This window comes from Nomascus leucogenys, chromosome 15 (assembly GCF_006542625.1).
Source record: "Nomascus leucogenys isolate Asia chromosome 15, Asia_NLE_v1, whole genome shotgun sequence".
Lineage (NCBI taxonomy): Eukaryota > Metazoa > Chordata > Mammalia > Primates > Hylobatidae > Nomascus > Nomascus leucogenys.
The window spans coordinates 83382840-83404417 of NC_044395.1; the positions used below are offsets into that span (position 1 = coordinate 83382840).

General features: G+C 35.4%; 1 protein-coding gene across 2 annotated transcripts in view; it reads left to right on the plus strand.

Moving 5' to 3' along the window:
- Window positions 1-2271: 2271 nt before the first annotated feature.
- Window positions 2272-21578, plus strand: part of GAS2 (growth arrest specific 2) — a 134833-nt gene continuing 115526 nt past the window's right edge. The window contains exons 1-3 of one of the 2 annotated variants that reach the window (XR_004033648.1): window positions 2272-2855; window positions 10494-10658; window positions 21377-21498. Coding sequence is in view for 1 of the 2 variants with exons in the window: in XM_003254329.4 (XP_003254377.1) it covers window positions 10514-10658; window positions 21377-21498 (267 nt within the window). In the remaining variant the exon portion in view is untranslated. The remainder of the gene's footprint in view (window positions 2856-10493; window positions 10659-21376; window positions 21499-21578) is intronic. The other variant, XM_003254329.4, reaches the window with a different exon arrangement.

A 21578-nucleotide genomic window follows, 5' to 3' on the forward strand; every position in this document is an offset into this window, starting at 1 on the left:
TCATTTTTAAACTCAAAAAAGTATTTCTTAGAGAAATGAGAAAATTCATGTTTGAGACAATGTTGAAAGTTTAGAATGTGGGACACACATAGTAACCCAGAAACTTCCCGTGTTAAAGTTCTCTAACTGTGATCACTGATCACTTGAAAATAAAAACTAAACTGTTTAAATCTGGCTTGACTTCTTTTTAATGGTGTTAAGTTTCAAGGATGTATTTAAACATTTTTGATCATATTGAGGTATTTGCTTCCTTTGCCTTCACATTAGAGAAGCTATAGTTGCTTCAATTGGACTACGTTTTCCTAAGGTGAACAGTTTGGGTTGAGTCCACACTAAGCTAAGAAAATACTTGGACAAAAGATTATCTTTGGCAAATGTATCAGTGAGTGATCATAATATATAAATAGAAATATTGATTTTGAAAAACACAAGATAAAAATCAAATGGGAATTTTTACATATGCTAAAAAAATTAAAATAAAAACACTATATCCGTGTCTCTTCAGAAATCTTTTGTATTACTTCTCTTTTGTCACCAAAAAAAATATTCAGCGCAACTCTTAGATGTTAATGAAAGAAAAAACACATTATTTATTTCTTCTGGCATTTTTCTTTTCGCTCTTTCTGAGAGACAGAGGATATGACATAATGCAAAATTGAAGACAAAAAAAAATACCTGGAAGAAATGAGCATGGAGAGGGAGTAATTTTGAATGATTATGCTTTCCCAATTCCTCTGTAAGCCTCCTTTTTTCTCCCCAAACTGTATTTAGCATTGTTCCTGAATCAACAAAAACTTTGCCTTACTCTTTGCTTTTTATAACACCAATAATGAACAATGTGACAAGAATATTCATATCTGGGGAGAAATAGGATGTAAGATTTTGAAAGTTCAAAGTGCTAAATTTTTTGAACCCATTACATATTTGGATAATTCTTAAATTAGCATTTATTGGCTGATGATGTTTTGATCAGGGAAAACTATCAAGAACATTTGATTTTTTACTAAATTGTGTGTGTTCAGACACTCAAAATTCTTTGTTGGGGCTCTAGGAATACTCAGATCTGATCACATTTTAAGAAATTTTATCATTCAGATTCGTTTACTAAAACTCATCAGTAACGAGTTCTGTATGTTTTGTTGTTATTTATGTTTATCCAAGCTGTTATGTAGACCTTTTAAAAATGCTGTTTCTCCTTAAAATTAAGAATGACTATTTTTCTCTTCTTTTAGACAGCTAAGGAGGAAATGTGGAGCTGATAGCTGCAAAAGCAAATTGAACTAAAATAAAAAGGTTGGAGTTCAATGACTCCAAACTTTTCAATCGGTTTTCTCTTCTTCTTTATTACATGTATTGCCACTAGAAGCAAATAACTGATGCAGTTTCTGCCAGATAATAGCAATAATAAAGGTGAAATGTGAATTTTTTTAAAATTATGTCTAAAATCATCCACGTCATTTAGCTATTGTGGATGTACAGGTAGTTTCTATTTGGGAGTGGGGCTAGGTAACTCATCATTATAAAAATGTTATCCAAGCAAGGATCACAATACCTGTGCCACTGCCATTGTAAACATTGGATGGCAATATACATGAAACTGATGAACATGAGAACAAAACAAAATAAAAAGTGTAATACATTTTATCTATGCTCCATGGGAGGTGGTAACGTGTGGGGATCAGCACACTCAGCAAGCAATCCCCGCGCATTAGAGGTGAATCAGACACTTGAACATCTGTCCACTTCATGGAAGACGTTTCATCTCAGAATACACGTACTAATAAACAACAGTTGGAGACAATTGTCTCTGACATTCAACATAACGCTGAGCTGAGGCTGAAAGAAGGAAAGGTGGAATTGTATTTCCTTTGGTAAAGCAAAAACAGCCTTGAGTACAGCCTCTTCTAAAAATCTGATATTTAAAGAGAATTGTAAGACATCAAAATGTTCAATTTGGAATGAAGAGTGGCCGAAGTTACTGGAAAGCTCGTGCCTCCATCTGCAAAATCACTGGCCAGGAAAGCAAAAACTTTTCCAACACCCAATTTTAATATTGTGCTAAAGCCATTGACTCTGTTAAACCTCTAGAGTCAAATATGATCCCCACCCCACCCCCCACCTTTTCTCTCTTAGGTTAGTGTTTGGGGGACAAGGAGGGAGCTGGAGCTTGGCCCCAACCTCGGAATTGCTGCCAAGGGCTTGTAATACAATCTCTCCCCTTTTGAAGGGTAAATCAGTGTCAATTGCACTTGCTGTCCACCAGAAAAAGTAAGCATTTTACTTCCGCTCGGTCTATGAGGACTGATGAAATGTAGGAAATCTGTTTCTGGCAGGGAGAAAAAATCGTTTTCCCAAACAGCACTAAAAGGAGCCATCAGAGAAGTATGAAGAGGGGTAGTGTGGCTGTAGCTGCTGCCGCTGCCGCCAGGCTGGTGGGGTGCGGGGAGCGGCTGCTGCAGGACCTGTGCCTGGAGGGGGCCAGCCCCGAGAAGCTGCAGGAGCCCAGCCTGGAGCCCAAGCGCCTCTGAGAGCCGCCACCAGCCCAGCTCGGGACGCCGGGGTGAGCACGACTGGCTGGCCCAGTTCTGCGCCAACGCTGCCGCAGCGTGCGCGCTCTGCAGCCGGGGCTCACGGGAGCCCCTGCCTGTCTGCTGCACCCGGGGCGGCGGGGGAGGGGAGAGGTCATTAAAAAATAACCTCAGGAACGAGGCGGGTAAGAGTGAAGAGCCGCGGACAGTTGGACAGGCTCTTTCTCTAAGAGTGGGTATTCACTGCAGGGGGTGACTTTCTGATTCCCTGGAAACAACCATGTGTTCCTTATCCCTATTGTGGAACACCCCAGATGACCGCAGCACGTAAGCCCGCTGGGGTGGCTCTGCCAACCAGGGACAGAGTGAGGATTTTTAACGAACACATCGATTATAAATGCACACATATGCATTCGTGCACAAGAGTATCTGTAATGCATGCTCAGCATTGTCTGTTATGGTGGGGTGGGATACAGCCAGAATGGTCTTAAAGGGCTGATCCTGAATGTTTTACTTGAGTCGTTGAGGCCAGAATGGGAGGAAAGCTCGCCACATGTGTGATCTGGGGTGATACTCACTGTTTGTGTCTGATGAGTTTGATGAAATTGAGTTTTATGTGAATAAACAAACGCTAGCCGATATACATCAACACACTTCGGGAAGATTTTGCATGGTATCGTTCTTTTTGTTCAGTCCAAAGTTGAGACTGGAATCTGAAATTGTTTGGGGAACAAAGGAGGCAATTTTGCTTTAGAGACATTATTTATACCGGCAAAATCAAATTCCGTCAACTCAGTATGGTAAATTACCATTAACTTAGCCCAGGTATCCGAAGAAGTTTCCATTGTCTTGAATGAAGAGGGAGAAAAAGCGAGGGTTAACAGATTCTGTTTCTGCATTCCAAAAACAATTGAGGTTGGGGGAGGGTTGTTAATTCTTTTCCCAGTTAACCTTTTTGAAATCACAGTCTTTACCCTCTCCACTGTCTTCATCTTCATCCTCTCACCTCCGTGATCTTCTTATAGTGAAGAGTTTGCAAAACTTTATTCTTATAAAATTATCTCCTCCAACCCTCTCCAACAAAGTTAGATCAATTGTGTATGAGAGATCTTATGCCAAGGAAATAAGATCTGATTGTGCACAGGAACACCCATTTGACATCCTAGTATTAAAATAAAGGCTTAGACAGTTTGGATGTACCAGCGTGGCAAAGGAAGTCCACTTTTCCTCCCCACGAATCCCCTGAGATTCACAGAGGCAAGGCAGAGAACAAGACCTGTGCTTCTTTACTCCAAACTCTTAGCAGTGTGGACACTGATTAACTGCAGCTGGGGTCTGATTTGCCCAGCCTGCCTTTGATATTGATCAATGAACTCCTTCTCAAGGAATGCTTTCCTCTAACTGCGGTGAAGGTGGTGGCTCTGGTGGTCCTCTCCAACATGGGTGTCTGGGTTTTGACTGCCTAAGAGAAGGTAAGGGACAGATGGATGAGGCATGGGACAGTGTGCCTTTGCAATGCACATTGGAGACTTTGCACAGGGCTGCCTGAATGGTCCCTTACATGGAAAAGGTAGCTTGGATTTCAGCCTGAATGCTACTGAAGTTTGGGTTTATTTCATTACTTTATTGCTAAACACTATGCTGTGGTGTTATGGACTGTGCTTTACTGGGAAATAATTTCACATGGCAAAAAAATATTTCACCTGGTGCAAAAGGTCATGTGATTGCCCTGGAATTTTTTAGCATCTTAGTTAGAAACTTCAGTTAAACCTCAAACTTTCGAGTATGGTGAAATACCTGGTCTTATATTAACCCTAAGTATGTTGTGTGTTACTTAAAAATCTTACTTCAAGACTGGAAGTCTGCATTGAAGACTCAGGGAAACTTTGGAAAACTAAGTTACCTTGGTTGAAAAGGCGTGATGAGGCTAGAACGGTTTACAGAGAGACTTTTGTTTAAAACTGCAGGGCATGTTGTAAGGTTGGTTTGGTATCTTCATGGTTTTGATATTAAGGTCCAAACAGGATCCAACTGCTTCTTAAACCTGAGCAACTAGGAAGGTTTCCACTCAATGTTTTTTGACTAGAGAAGTGAACTGGAGTAAAAGTAGAAAATAATCTGTTGTCAAAATTAAGTAAGAGGCTTATGTAATTTTCTGTATTAAATGTTTTCAGCATCAATACAATTAAAACTTTGCTAATTTTACTCCCTCATGTGAGACCATGTCACATATGTATATATATTTCCACAGAATGTAGAACCCTGCTGGTTCTTAACTACATTATAGTTAACTAAAACAGAAATCTTTATATTAAAACAACAGAAAAGAATTTTCTCTACTTAGATAAAATTTTGTTGTAAATCCTTAAATATTCTAGTTGTTAATATTGTTAATGACTGTCAGATGGTTTTCTATTTTAATTATGTTCCAAGCTAATCTGGTAGGGGTTAAAAAAACCTATGCTAAATTGTTTGGAAGGATGGTTTAGTATGATTTTTTTAAAACTTTAAAATATCCCTAACAACATGAAAATATAGAAAATCAATTCCCACTCAGGTTTTTTAAATCATGATTTGAGAAGAAATTGTTATTTGTAAGTACACCATCATTTCACCCAAGACAAATCAAGATGGGACTGTGGGTTAAGAAAGAGATCTCTAAAGGAGAGTCAGCACTACACAAAATTAAGGATCACAAGAGCTGAGTAGGATACTTTTAATAATTATGACTAACCAGTCTTGTTACTGTGGGCAAAATATCCTCTTAGGCTACCAACCCCTTATTAATAACAGGGAGTTTGAATATATCGTTATTGTAAGTTTCCTTTGAATTTAAAGATCGTTATTATGGAATTAGATAAACTACCATTAAGTGTCATTTTGCTTTATGTTTGGTGCTTTTCAATTTGTGGATAAGTTGCTCTACTGAACCCAAGGTGGAGGTCCCATTACAAGGTCTGAAATTGCCTTTCTGTTGAAATGATGGACTTTATTTTCTGATTAGGCCTTTAGAGTAAGATTTCGTATCCATGACATTGGTTGAAAATGTATATTTTGTGAGATACTATTAGTTAGCCAAAATGAATCACAAAAGAGTAAAGAACTCACAATGATGAAAGAGACATCTTGAACTTTCCCGGGTGGTTTATTCTTTGAGTTCAGCTAGAAAAATGGCATTTTCTCTTTCCAGATTTTGGAAGGGTATTTGATTTGGAGCACTGTTTATTTTTAATTTTAAAAGGTAACGTGATTGACCAATAAACTATTTCCTCAATGTTTGACACCTGTAACACATGAAACTGAATAGATGTGGGGAAAAATACTGCAGATGAGAGCAAAGATTACCTTTAGGGAGGAGACCATTGACTGTGGATTGATTAGGATTCGTTGTTTTCAACGTTCACAGTTGATTCTGTGTGTGTAGATGGGGTGGTGGTAGTGATGTCCTCTCACACTTACTTTGAGAGGTATATAGCATTTCCCTATTAACTGATTAATCAACATCTTAGGGGCAGCATTCTTCTCCATATGAAGAAAACTTGGAATAATCCATTATCTACTGTATCATTAATACATTTATTTGTTCTCCCCCTTGTCCTTTGTCTTTTCTTAATGATTTAGAGTTCTATAAAATACTCCTATTTTGTCACAGAATTGCTTTTCTTTTTGGGATAAGTCAATAGAAGTTTTATTTTGGCACATTTCTGATGGTGATCATTTCTATTTTGCTAATAAAAAACATATTGAAAATTAAATATATGCCAAGCATTGGCACAAATATTTAATCCTCACAATTATCTTTAAGGTTTCGGCCTCCCTTGTATATAGTAGAAAACACGGGTACAAAGAGGAAAATTCATATGACTAGAATAGAATAGCTACTAGATGGTTAGGTAGTGGAGTTATTATTTGACCCTGGACTTCTGATTCCAGTTCCAATATTCTATTCATTATTCAGGCTTCTAAGTGAAATCTCATAGCTGACAGAAGTGTATATCATTTCGTTTTTTTTGTCTTTCCAGTTGCTTTTCTATGTAATGTCGCAATGCATTTTCTCTAACATGTCAGCAAAGCCTAGAGATAAGCCAGAAATCATCTTGGTCATAGTCAAAGCACACCTCTAGGTGGCATGGAAGAATACTTTTTCTTCAGAGTCAAAACTATGATGTCTTCAGCTGGGATTCTGGGACAACAAACTAGACAGAGTCTTTAAACATGTGATATTTTACTTACAAAGTCATTATTTTTTTCTTTTTCTCCTGGGCTATTTCAAGTCTCATCATATTCATAATTGTTATTCCAGAATCACTTCTACTATGGAAAGAAAGAAAAAATATATACACACACAGTCTTTGAAGGATTTAGTATTAAGTTTCTGCATGTTTTTCTCTTTAAGTTTTATTTTTCTGGATTCCTAGACCTAAGGGTTGGTTATCCATTTTAGGTAGACCAAGAAAGCTTGGAGGAGCCATAGAAGTATTTGAGTACTTACTCCCCTTTAAAAAGTGATTGGCTTTGTTTAATAGTTACCAAAGTTACTTATCAAGCTTTTAAAATACTTGGACTATATACACTTTATTGGAAACATCATTCGGTGTTTAGGCACTTTATACAAAAGAGTTTTTCTTTCTAACCTCACTGTTTGCTTCCAGTCTAGTGGATCATCAGCCACTTTATTTCCCACCTCTTTTAAAAGATACCCCTTGGCATCTTTTGTGGTTTTGAACACTTTTGAATGAATTCAAAAGAACTGAAATGATCTTTTTGTGTAGCTTGTTCTTTACGATGTAATTCATCTGATCCCTATTGACTAAACATTTCTTTAAAAAGTTACAAGGAGGGTAAAATTCCATAATGATCTTTTTATGGGAATAATATAAATTAATTTGACCTTTCTTCACCACAACATAATCATTTTAGTTGGAAACTACTTCACCATGGGGTAAATTCTCCATACTCCAAATTTTGATCATGCTAGCTGAATCCATTTTTCATGTTTTGTATTCATGGATTAGCCAAATCTAAATCCAAGACCTGCAGGTATTGACTTTCAGCCAAACCGTTGAGTCATTTAAGTTTGGCAGTGATTTGAAATGTGAAAAAAAGATCATGAGAAATTGGATTGAGAATCTGAATTCTTTTAAGAAGGGACTTAAACAGAAAAGTCCTTATCTATGACAGTGATTTTAGGTTTCTACATATTTGACATATGTCTAATTGTGTAACTTCTATTGCATATTAATTGCTCACTAAGCCTTCTTTCTCTCACCTCTGTCTCCTGGGAAAATGTAACTGTATTTTTGCTTTTTTCTCACCACTAAACTTTTGACTGTATACAAAGTAACAAAATAAAAATTGCTTAATTATTCTTATTGTTTTTACTTAATGTTCATCTCTAATTATTAGAAGGTAGTTTGAGTTACTTTTCTGGCAAAACACAGGACAGAGTACATGAGAAATAAATGTGCCACTGTCAAAGAAAATAAGAACTTCACTGTTTAGAGGTTTTGAGGGAAAGGATTGTGTCCTTCTGGCTCATTGAAATTGTTACATGCCATTAGGCTTACTGTAAACTATCCCTTGATAAATTCTTTGCTGGACAATGAGCTTAAGAATCTGAGGTGTCTTCTTGCTTTTATAGAGCAAAATAGGACTCTGATGCTTAAATGGAAGTCACAGAGCACATAATAGGGTGTAGGTAAAGTTACTGAAGAGCCACATCTCACTTTCAGGAAAGTAGTGGAAGAGATTGTGTCTTGAGAAGAAAGGCATTTTAGAGGTAACCCTTTTAAGATTTAAATTAGTTATTTAAATATATGAATCATGTGCTTATATGTATTACTTAAATGTTTCTGAGGCTAGCAGGCATATAGGAATCTTAACCAGCTACAGGGAGAAGTTTTGTTTTTCTAGGACTAGACATATTTTTTTTAACTGGGGCAGAAAATGCTTTAGGTTTTTGGTGTTTAATCACAGAATTTGGAGAAAACTTTAGGACTTTATATGGATAATGTCATTATTAACTATGAAATAATAAAAAGTGGCGATGTTCTGATTCCTGTAATGACAATCTAATAACATATGACAAGGTGTATTGAAAGCAGTTCACATTTGCAATGGTTGACTGTAGATAGATATATATAAGATGTTTTCAGAGAAAATTTGTGGTAATTTTTTCAAAAAATTACTCGAGAGTAATTTAATTATAAATGAAATTGTGCTTTTAAATACTGTATTTATGATACCTTTTAGGTACTTACTCATACTCCCAACAGTCTTTTCTATTACTACAACAAAATATTTGGGAGATGTTCCCACTTTGCATTTTTCTAAACACCAGTGTCTTATTTGTTCTTCAAAAGCAATATTTAAAAGAAATTAACTTATGTCAAGTGAATTAGAGTTTGAGGTTAACTGGAAGGGAATACTGTGTAGAGTTTCAAATAATAAAACCAAAAGGGGAATATATTACTTATTGGTAACTTTAAAATGCCATAAATACTGGAATATCACTGAAAACCTCATGATATGATATAAACATTACTTCTTGCCTATTGCAAATATTTTCATTTTCATTGTCATACAGTCATAATGCATCTGGTTATTTCATAAGCATATTTATATACAGAGTAGAATCCTGCATGTTGTTAAACATTATGACTATTATACTAACTGCTTCATTAGTTCTCCTGTAGTCTTACATCCTATAAATACGAAAGTGCTATATTCTGTCTGGGCATGGTGGCTCAACGCCTGTAATCCCAGCATTTTGGGAGGCTGAGGCAGGTGGATCACTTGAGGTCAGGAGTTAAAGACCAGCCTGGCCAACATGGCGAAACCCCATCTCTACTAAAAATTACAAAACAAACAAACAAAAATGCTATATTCAAGGCCAAATATATATTCAAATACCTTTTCTACAACCCAGGTAGGGGATTGCACTACTCACAATATGATCAGGTTAATGAAAGCATCCTTATTTTTATAGATGTAAGATATTTAAGTACTTCTACTCTAAAGATAATTTCAAACAAAACCCAGCATGTAAAACAAATAAGGTGGAAAGATAAAAAGCAAGAAAGAGAAAGAGATTGTTGTAGCGATAGCAGAGGACAAACAAACACCTCTGGCAGCATTTATTAGAACTATGCTGCAGTTCTTGGGTTATCATCAATATGGGTTCTTGGCTATTCCATTTTGTAAAAATGTGTCATTACAGAAAGAGTAGTGGTCTTCAGAATATGAAGACTCAGGTTCAAGCCTAGTTCTGTCATGACCTAGCTGTATGGTCTTGGTGAAGTCACTTATCCTCTTTTTTAATTTTTAATTTTTAATTTTTTTTAATTTTTCTTTTTCTTGTTTCTTTGCCTGCAAGAGAGAAGTGTGGTAGAGAGTCTTTGGGTGTACCTGTTCCCCTGCTTCTCACCCAGTTCTCTAAATTGTGAGTCCATGATTGCTTGGCCGTCTCCAAAAAAGACATACTTTGCTTAACCTTTTAGGCTATATTTTTAAGGGTAATGATCATGTGTTTATAGTGAGTTGTAAAAATGCTGTCATTGCTAGTGTTCAGTTGTAAAATTTAGTGAAAATCTATGGTTTTAAATAGCCCAAACAATGAAAGTTAACAAATTGGACACTAACATTTTAACTTTTTCTCGTGTTTCAATATGTGGAATTTCTTGCTTAGAAACTGGCTCTTTCCAAGTATATTGTTTCACACAAACTTCAAGCTTCTTGTTTGATTTTCTATTTGACCTTTGATTGCTGCTGTTTCCTACTAAGTGGCTGGCCAAAAGTGAGAGGGCCAGTACAGATAAAGCAAATAGTGTTTCATGGGGTTTAATAATTAATAAACTGAACTGTCATCAAAACACCCATGGATCCAGTTCATTATAATGTCATGATGACAACATTTTGTGAGAGAAGTCTGTATAAAAAGCAATTGCTCTTTTGTTTCCAAAACAGGTATTACAAGTGGATAAATAATGTGCACTGCTCTGAGCCCAAAGGTACGCAGTGGACCTGGCCTCTCTGATATGCATCAGTATAGCCAATGGCTAGCCAGCAGACATGAAGCTAATTTGCTACCAATGAAAGAAGATCTGGCCTTGTGGTTAACCAATCTATTAGGTAAGGTTATAAGATCTCATTTTGTGAGCAAAGATAACAGTTTTTGTTTTATTTTTCCTCCTGTAGTGTCCTTCACCTAAGCATGTGATAGCACCTTGGAAAGAAAGACTTTTATTATTTGGCATTTGTATCTGGGAAACCTGAATCAGGTGGAAAATTTAAGTGAATTTCCCAATGTCTGTCATATTAGCTGTGCTTAGTAATTCCAATATGACGCACTCAAATGTGGAAATATGCAGTCAGATTGCTTATTTTATCTATATGCTGGTCTGATTTATTTTTGGCTTTTCTTTCATGCAGCTGACCAATTTGACCTATTCTTTTGACATCGTACACAGGCCACAGTGTCTGTAAAATCTGGCTTCTAAATCTGGATTTCTTTGCCCTACTTTTACAGCACACCTTCTAAAACTGCTGAATACCCAAACTCAGGAACAAAATCATGTATTCTTTTTCCAAATGAGCTGACTCGAGTCATCCAACCCTGAACTAAAATTTTTCTTTTCCATTTGCTTTTGTTTTTAAGGTCTAGTCTAACAGTACTTTTGCTGACCTCATGCTACCTCCTGGTAAAGATGCCTTTCCTTTTGTTGCTGTTGTGCTTTCATATTCACAGGATAAAATTTCAACTATGTGAAAAATAGAATCACATGTTTAAAGGATCATCATATATCACAACACTATTTCCACTAAGTTTTTTATAGAGAACAAATTTAATTTAAATGTGAGCAAAAAGATCCCTGTAGAGTTTATAAGATATAAGATTTGAGCATATCATTGGCAGGGGAGATTTCATCAGCACTATTTTATTATTTAAATCATCTGTCAAGGTAAGAGTTGTTATCCTCATTTTCTAGCTAATGAAACTAAAGAGCTTAGTGAGGCGCACCCTGTCCATCTGAAATTTTAGCAAGGTTTGGCAGAGGTTTAGCACATTTTATCAGGGTTTTGCTTGCTCTCCATGGCTCTGGATTTTTTGCATGGCTTTTGTATTTATTTATTTTTTAGTCCTTATCCTAGGATTTCTTTATCCTATATTTCTTTTTTCTTCATGGTGTGCACACAATTTTGGCAACTCTGTAGTCTAACCAAGGCTACTGAATATGGGTATGCAAATTGTACCCTTCACCAACAGATAGTGAGGTCAGAAAAAGAAGAAGACACTGCCTAGAAAGACCCTGCACACTGCTATGGAAGTGTCTGCCCCAGAAGGAAGGGGCTACACCTTTCAGTAATTCATTCATGCAGAAGAGGACCTTTTATCTCCATCAAGGAGAGGGAGTTATTTAAGCCTAAACAGATGGATTTTTCTCTCTCTGCTGTCTTTTTGGGGTTCACTAATGATTGCCATATTAGTAATTATTATTAAATTTGAGCTATCAGTTTTCAGATATAGGCAATCACAAATATGGTAGTATAGAACAAAAGTTAAGAGCACAGGCGCTGGAAATAGACTGCCTGTGTTTGAACCCCACCTCTGCCACTTGCTAGCAGTGTGATCTTGGGCAAATTACTTACCTCTCTTGTGCTTCATTTTCCTCATCTATACAGTGGTGATAACAGTAGTAACTACTTTTTAGGGCTGCTGTGGCAGTGAATGATTAAAATATGTATAATACTTTGAACAGTATCTGGCCCTAGTAAACACTATATTGTTGTTATTATTATTCTGCTTATATAGTTCAGTGAAACTTAATTTGATTTTGTGCATAAATTTATTCTTTTTTTTCAACAAACATTTGAGTGTGCAGCAGCATAAGCATTGGTAAAAAAAAAATGGACTCTGGAATAAGAATGCTTCAATTCAAATCTTGGTTTTACCACTTATTATGTGATACTGGGCAAGTGTCTTATTGCACTGTGTCTTGGTTATATAATCTGTAAAATAAATACCATAATAAAACCGACCTTATGAGATTGTTGGGGGTTTGAATGAGATAATTTTCTTTAGAAGAAGGTATGGCACATAATCAAGCAGTAAATAGTAACTATTATCATTATTGTGTTCCAGACAGTCATCTAGGTAATGGAGGACAGTGATTAAGAATAGACATAGTACCTATTCTTGCAAAGCTTAGATTAGCAAAAAAACACAGTAAATAAGTAATTGAATATATAATCTATTACTTGTTATAAACACTAAAAGATACAAGTTGCAATTAAAATGTAAATTGAGGTGGGAGTAGGGCAAAGGATCAGAGGGCTTGTGAAATCTTCTTTATGGGAACGTATATTTAAACTGAAAACTGAAGATTAATAGCTAGCCAGACCAAACATGGGGTAAGAGCCTTTGCGAGGAGGGAAGGGCATGTGTTGAGGTAGGAAGGAGCTTGGTACATTGCAAGCAATGAAGCAAGTCTAGTTTCAACAGAAAAGAAAGAGGAAGAGAGTTTCATGAGACATGTTCGGGCTAGATCATATATTACTTTGAAAATCATATTAAGGAGCTTATAATTTACAGTATGATCTATGAGAAGCCATTGAAATGTTCTAAACAGAGGAAGAGTGTGATTAATTAGAGTATAGCCTGCTTATACAGGTATGCTATAATGTCCTGCGACTTGTCATCAAGGGCATTTTATTTAGTGAGTGTGGTCATTTACAAGGCAGCTTGATCAGTGTGAGCAGCCCAAGACAGCCTCAAAGAATAGAGAGTCAGTGTGTGTAATGGAAAGATCCTTGGATTAAAAATCAGGAGACCTGGCTCCTAACTGGGCATCAGGAGACCTGGCCTCTGGTTCTGGCTCTGCTACTTGGTAGGAAACTTGCCCAAAGTCACTCAGCTATCTTTTCTGGGCTCAGTGTCCTCAACCATAAAATGAAGGGGTTGAAGTAGATGATCTCTAATGTCCTTTCCAGATCCAAAAGTCTGAGTTTTAGGAAATCCATCTCTTGAGACCCAGTTTGGGGTAGTTGAGACAGTCATTAATATATATAAATAAGGAGAAGATTTACATAAATGAATGACTTTTTTTTCAAATTAAGACTTTTTTAATGGTAGTAGTTATAACACAAATGCAATTGATGGTTTATGAAATTTTCTCAGAAAAGGAATCCTAAAAGAATCTCAAGATACAGTAAAGTTTGACCTTTGAATTGACTTCAGTTCATACAAAGTAGACAGATAATAGACTTCAAGTCAATACTCTCATGGCAACTTGAGAAGTGTACTAATAACTTGAGATTATTAAAAAGTAGTAAAACATTTGGAGGTAGAAAAATGCATTGTGTACTAGAATGGTGATAATAAGGAGGGTAAGAATAAATTTATAGTTATGTTAGAAGATATTTTTCTTACACTTAGATACATTTAGTATTCACATACTTTGGAAATAGAGAAATTAAAGTGAATTTTAAAATAATTTATTATTGGCTGTTTTGTCACTTCAGAAATATTTGCAGACTTTTATTATGCAGCTCTTTTTCAAGTCTTGCTTTTTATCTACTTGAAAGAGATAAAAAGTAAAAAACGTAAAAAGATAGTAAGTCTTGAAAGTAGCTTCGGAACTGATATAGCTCCTCTGAATTCCTAGGTGAGGTAGAAATTTACATATTAAATTAAAGCTTTTAATTAGGTTTTGCTGTTGTGCAAATTTGCTGCTTATTTCTAGTATACTTATCTAAAATGTAATTTTTTTTCTTTTGTGCTTTTCAAAAGGCGTATTAATGATATTCTAAATTCAGATATTTCTGATCCTACATATAAACTGTCTATTAAAAATATGGTTCCTTAAATAATACTCCATTTGTATTCTGATATTTTGATGGATAAAAATGATTCGATAGAGAAGAAAGTGATTTTGCTAGTTCATAAACCAATGTTCATATTCATATAACATATGTATGTATTATACTGTCATTTCCAGGAAATATACTTACTTAATCATTAATAGTAATAAATATCATTTTAAATTCCTAGGCATAGGATTAAAGCATCAACTGCAAACTTTTAAGCTAGCTGAAATTTATATATTAGAATATAAAATACCAGCTATCTTGTGATGTTAACTAGTTAAAATGAATAAGTGGTTTATAGTAGCTGGGATTTCTCTAGGGGGTAGCACACACTGATTAATGAGAAGATTATCATGTAATATTCACTGACTATTTACATATCCTTGGATATATCTACTGATCTTATAGAAAATACTCTTCGCAGTCCTAGTATGTTTTTGAATAATGGCTGGCACCATGGAGCAGTTTTGTGACCAACATTCAAAAAAGACAGCAAAGCAGTCATGAAGATCTTATCGTCTTTCTTTTTGTAAACTTTTTGTAAAGTTTCTTTAGCCATTGTTGCCTATTGTACATTAAATATACACATTTCATTTTTATTTTAGGTCTTTTGTTATTTTTGCTCATGAACCAAATATTGCCAATTTGTTATTTAACTATGCCCTTAGGGTATATTAGAACATGAAATGCATAAATAAATAAATCTTGGGGAAATTTTTAATTGTCATTGTGAGCAAACAGCATGTTATTACATTAACAGTCCTGGATTATGGCAACCACCCATTATTCAAATACATTAGACATATTCTACTAATTTTATAATTATTGATGGACTTTTTAAGAATATTATTGGCTTGGCTTTGATTATATAGTAAAATAAGTGTTCTCAAATTGTCTATTTCACATGTATTTTTAATTTAAAATGATGGTTACCTTTATTTTCAATTAATATTTGTCTAATGCTATATAAATTACATGAGAGTATATATATTTTAAAGAAAGGATTATAGTTGTTAAACATGAAATAAATTAAAATTGTTCTTAAAGCTTATAGATCTTTAGGATATAGGCATATGTGTTTGGATAATGCAGGGACTTTGAATAAGTCATCAGATATATTAAAAATCAAGTTGTGCTGAATTGATTTTACTTATGTTTAGAAAATGCATTGACAGTTGATGTCATGGTGATTTTCCCTTTCTCTGAGCTTTGTACATGCATATAAAAGAAAATGCAGTTGTTTTCCACTTAATATGAACAATATGTAACATTTCATTTTTTTCAGTTATTCTTAAAAATAACATTTTCAGCATTAAAAATGTAAGCACCTATTTATTAGGGTTGCTGCTATCAAATACAGCTACTATCTAATGAATTTGGAACAGTTTGCTTTTCTTTTTTCTTGTGGGCCTTTTACCAGATACTTATTCTGCAGGGTTCTCACATTCTTGGTATAGCCAATAAAAATTCCTTAGGACAGGTGGTATCTTGTGTTAGTTCAAAAGTTTACAGAATAACCTTCATGTTCACAAGTTGACACCTTTCAGAGCAGTTATCCTAATTTTGTATGTGACTTGTGCAGCAGAACCAGCTTGATCTTTTTTGATGTAAATGCAGGGTAGACACTTGAAAATCAGTGTGAAGCAGGTGCTGGTCTAGGGATTTTGCATATAATGACCTGTTTCCTATCTCACAAACTTGAAACTTTAGTCTCAAAATACTGAATAATTTTGGTTAAAGAGAGCATATGAACCACTTTGAATTCTCCAGTTAGAAAATATATTTGTATCGAGAAATACAGTGGGGATGAAAATAGAATTTGATAGTATCTGGATCATCTTTAGGGATTAAAAATATACCAACTTTCTTCTTCAGTGAATCATGCCAAATACCAGAACTTGCCTGAATGATATTGTTAGCCATTTTCCAGTCTACAAGGTGGATTGCTATTCACTTTTCAGCACCACAATCTTCCATCCCAAGCTTTTTTTTTCCCCTCTAAAGAGGTTTCTGTGGTGTTTCTACATAGAAAAAGACAGTGGCATGAGGGAGAAAGCACTGTCATGGAAAATAGTCGTTTGTGTATTCAGCAAACATTTAAGTAGTCCAGCATAGTGGCTAAAAGCATGGACTCTGAACCTAAATTGCCAAAGAGCCAAGTTCCTCTACCCGCGAATTAGGTGACCTGAGGCAAGTTACTTAATCTGCACATCTGTTTCATTATCTGTAAAATGGATATAATAGTAGCACCCACTTCACAGTTTTCTTGAGAAGACTCAATACATGAATACATGTAAAATGCTTAGAACAGTACTTGACATATAATAAGAACTCAACTGTTAAATATGATTATTAGAACTCTTTAGAAATTTAATACTGCTAATTTATTGGGAAGAAAACATTCTTTCTCAGCAACTTAGAAGATTAAAAGGATCATTTTTTCCAGGTGGCCCCAGTCTAAAACACTTATAGGCTGATACGTAAATCTTTATAAAAGTTATGGCAAACATATTTCTGAGAGGAAACCACTGATGTGTATATGTATGCATGTTGATTATAGTTGCCTGGCAAAAGATTTCAGGCAGATGTCTATATCCCACCATTGAGCTATAATGTTTCAACATAAAGCAACTAGCCACAATATTTAATCAAATTTCCTGATTTTGATCTACTGGCAAGTTGTCATTCTTGACTAAATTAATCATGTGAAGACCAAATATCGCAATTATAAATTCAGGAAGTGAAACTATTACTTCTAGACTAGGACACTCTAGATTAATGTTCAAACCAATGTCTTTACGGACCAGCACCAGTCAGGACTTTAACATGATTTAATTGTATTCATTTATTATTCTTTCTTTCCCTACAAACACCAACCACGATGAAATGCTGAGGTTAGGGAAGAAATGATTCTCCAGTGCTAAAATCACACTGCTTCCAGTACATGTAGTCTGATGTGTTAAACCAGGTGCACAGTTTAAACTAAAGAAGATCTGATTCTGTGTAACAGAGATATTTACCTTTGTATGACTTTTACTTGAAAAAGTGTAATTATTTCTACACAGCCTATTCTCAAGAATTTGCCATGGATAAATTCAGCTACTTTTATATTGTTTTTTTTTTTGAAAAAAATACTGTTGATAATATTAATGTAATAAAGAATGAGATAATATATCATCCCCATATAAAGATTATAACTGATTTCTTACAATCATATATTGATTGTAATCATAAAGTATATATTTAATAATTTTTAATCATTGGAAGGAAAATACGTTACACATGAAGTTATTTAAAAAAGTCTCAGACTTGTGTTTTTTCTTCATTTGAGGTAGTACATTTCAACTATAAAGTATGTAATAGTCTGTTTTAGCCAAAAAAAACTCACCTTTCAAAGCTATAAAATATACAGAATTGAAAGCTGACACCTAATATATTTTTCATTAGATACAGATGTTCAATATGAAATTCTTTTTACAAGTATTCAGGAAAAACAGGATAACTAAAAAGATATAATGCATAAAAAGTAAAAATCATACCTTTTGGTAAATTGTTAATGGCTTTTTAATGAAAGCCATTTTTTTTCTTTTTATGATTTACATGTTCTTTTAAGTATATTGTAACTATCTTATAACTTAAAATTATGAATGGAATCTTCAGATTGCCATTGAACTTAATGAAATAAGAATACATAAAGATCTATTACAAATGTAGAAAATCTTGCAAGTAATTTGTAAAGAAATAATTCAACAATTTAGAGTAAAGTTTATCTTCTTTATCTTAAAATTTGAACATATTTGAATAACATTATAATTAAGAAAATTATTTCTAATATTTACTTTCTGTAATTTTGTGAAATAATTTTCTTATTAGAAAATGTGGCCTGGCGTGGTGGCTCATGCCTGTAATCCCAGCACTTTGGGAGGCTGAGGCGGGCAGATCACTAGGTCAAGAGATCAAGACCATCCAGGCCAACATGGTGAAACCCTGTCTCTACTAAAAATACAAAAATTAGCTGGGCATGGTGGTGCATGCCTATAGTCCCAGCTACTTGGGAGGCAGAGGTTGCAGTGAGCCGAGATCATGCGACTGCACTCCAGCCTGACGAGATCGCACCACTGCACTCCAGCCTGTGGCTAGTCACTTTCTGCTAAAAAAAAAAAAAAAAAAAAAAAAAAAAAGAAAATGCAGGCCAATATGATGCATACACAATACAAATTCTGTTATGCTGGCTTTTTTGTATTTTGGGCATGCTACTTTCATTTCTGAACTGAGCTGCACACAATTTTGAAATAAAAGTTCTGCACAGGCTACCTGTGTGGTGAGTATTTAAAGCTACTGATGTTTTTCCACCTGCAGAAGTCATTATTTTAATTGGGGGCTAAAATATGAACTACCCAGTAGGGGAAAAAGAACATTTGTTTAAAAAGTAATTCTTTTTCCCTAAGACTGCTCCCCAAAATGGAAAAAAAAGTCATTTTAGGCAGATGTTTCTTGAAATCCAAGTATATTAGATATTGTGAGTTTTACTTAAATGGTTCATCTGTTGTTCCAGTCGGATTTTATTTATTTATTTATTTATTTATTTATTTATTTATGAGACAGAGTGTCACTCTATAGCCCAGGCTGCAGTGCAGTGGTGTGATCTCTGCTCACTGCAACCTCCGCCTCCCAGGTTCAAGCCATTCTCCTGCCTCATCCTCCCAAGTAGCTGGGATTACAGGCATGTGCCACCATACCTGGCTAATTTTTGTATTTTTAGTAGAGGCAGGGTTTCACCAAGTTAGCCAGGTTGGTCTTGAACTCCTGATCTCAGGTGATCTGCCCGTCTTGGCCTCCCAAAGTGCTGGGATTACAGGAGTGAGCCACCACACCCGGCCGGATTATATTTATTTTAAGGTTCATGGAATTGAGCTACATGCATGTTTCTTAAGATAAAAGATAAGCCTTGAGCATCTTGGTATAAAACTTTAAAATAATTTCTTTTTTGTTTTTTGCTTTTAACTTAAATGTGTTTCACAAAAATAATATTAATGTCTTCTCAAAGTTTTCTCGCAGTTTATTTCTTCATTTGTTCATTCACATGTTCACTTAGCACATTTACTAGGTGCCTAATATGTGAATAACATTATGTTTACCTCTGTAGGAGATACAAAAAATAGTAATAAAAAAAGATATATCTCAAGGTTTATAACATACTAAAGAAGACAAACGCTGCATACAAAACATACTACTAACAATAGAATACGTTTGATCAGTGCCAGAGTAAGTGATATTCATGAGTATGACATACGGAAAACAGATCAATGTGTACTGGACAAATCTCTTTCTGGAACTCTGATTAAAGATAGAACTTGTCCAAGGAGGTAGAAGGTAGGACATTGAAGTTGGGGGCCATACCAGGAACAAAAGCATAGCAGCAGAAATAGAAAGGTCTGCAAGGGGAATCTGTGAAGGCAGCCTATAGACAGATCACGGAGCAGGGTATAGGGATGTTAGATGAGAAAGATGGGTTAGAGGAATACAGGGAGACCTTTGGATATTGGGTTAAAGTGCTTAGTTTTCATATTCCAGGTAAAGGAGAAAATTAGGGATTGTGCAATAAAGGTGTCTGGAGAATGCCTCAGTGAGGACGGTGTTTAACCATCTTAATTTTAGCAGTGAGCATGGTACGTATTGGAGAGAGAAGTTGAGGACACAAAGAATAGCCATTGTTCTTGTTGCTAGAGGTTTAAGTATCACATTATGAATATTTTTATTAAGGTTATGACATGAGAAATAGAAGGAAACTTAAATCTGTAGGACTTCTGACTAATAATTTACAGAAACAATAAGGCAGGAAAATGGAATATTCTGAAACTTAGATTAATAGGAAACAAAAAAGGAGGGGGCTTTGAGAAAGATACGTTTTGAAAGAGTATATAAGAAAGCAGTGCAGTGGCACGATCTCAGCTCACTGCAGCCTCTGCCTCCCAGGCACAAGCCATCCTCCCACCCCAGCCTGCCGAGTAGCTGGGACTGCATGCAGGCATGCACCACCATGCCTGGCTAATTTTTGTGTTTTTGTAGAAATGGGGTTTCACCATGTTGCCCCATGGCTGGTCTCTAACTCATGAGCTCAAGCGATCCACCTACCTCGGGCTTCCAAAATTCTGGGATTACAGGCCTGAGCTACTGTGCCCAGCCTACCTGTATTATTTTAATCAGGAAAACCATTTCAATAGAATCTAGAGATATGGTTTTATACATTGGCCATGTTATTAAAGTTCCCAATGGTGGTTTTTAAGAAATACGTACATGGCTGTATTTTAAATTAAAGAAAATTGATCTGGCTGGGTGCATCCTAGATTACATGACTGTAACCCCAGTACTTTTGGAGGCTGAGGCTGGAGGATTGCTTGAGCCCCAGGAGTTCAAAACTGCAGTGAGCTATGATCCTGCCACTGCACTCCAGATTGCGTGACAGAGTACAATCCTGTCGAGAGAGAGAGAGGAAGCAAGAGACCTATGGCGTTCTTGTAGTCAGACATACACCTAACAAAAAATACTTGTGCTGCATTATGTCCTGCCTTGTGGGTCAAAGTAATTGAATGGACCACTGAGGATGAGAATGGAATGATTAATGGAGGCCAAATTGTGCAATCACTGGTAAAACTGGCTCTTTGAGTTTTGTTGGTTAGTTTTCATTCCCCTTGATTACTAAATGATGGAACTCTTTCACCCAGGATATCATTTTGCCACCTTTAATAAATAAAACTGTTACGTAGTTAGCACTATGTTATGAAAATATTAAATGTTGAGATTCTTGCAACCAAAGGAAGATAGAAAATTCCAAAGAAATGACTATTTCTGGTAAGCTCCTATCCCAGCTATGTAACTCAGCTAGAATAGCAATTTTAGTGATAAAACTGTGTCAAATATTTTATTTAGTGTGAATCTGACATTTGGTTTTCCTTTCATAATGCTTCTTTTTGTTATTTCAGGGAAGGAGATTACAGCAGAAACTTTTATGGAGAAGTTGGACAATGGTGCCTTGCTCTGTCAACTTGCAGAAACTGTGCAGGAGAAATTCAAGGAGAGCATGGATGCTAACAAGCCCACAAAGGTAAAAGATCCCAATGCAAAAATCACTCTTAGGTGGTAGATTACATTTATAATTGCTTATAAATTGTGTGTAATTAAAAA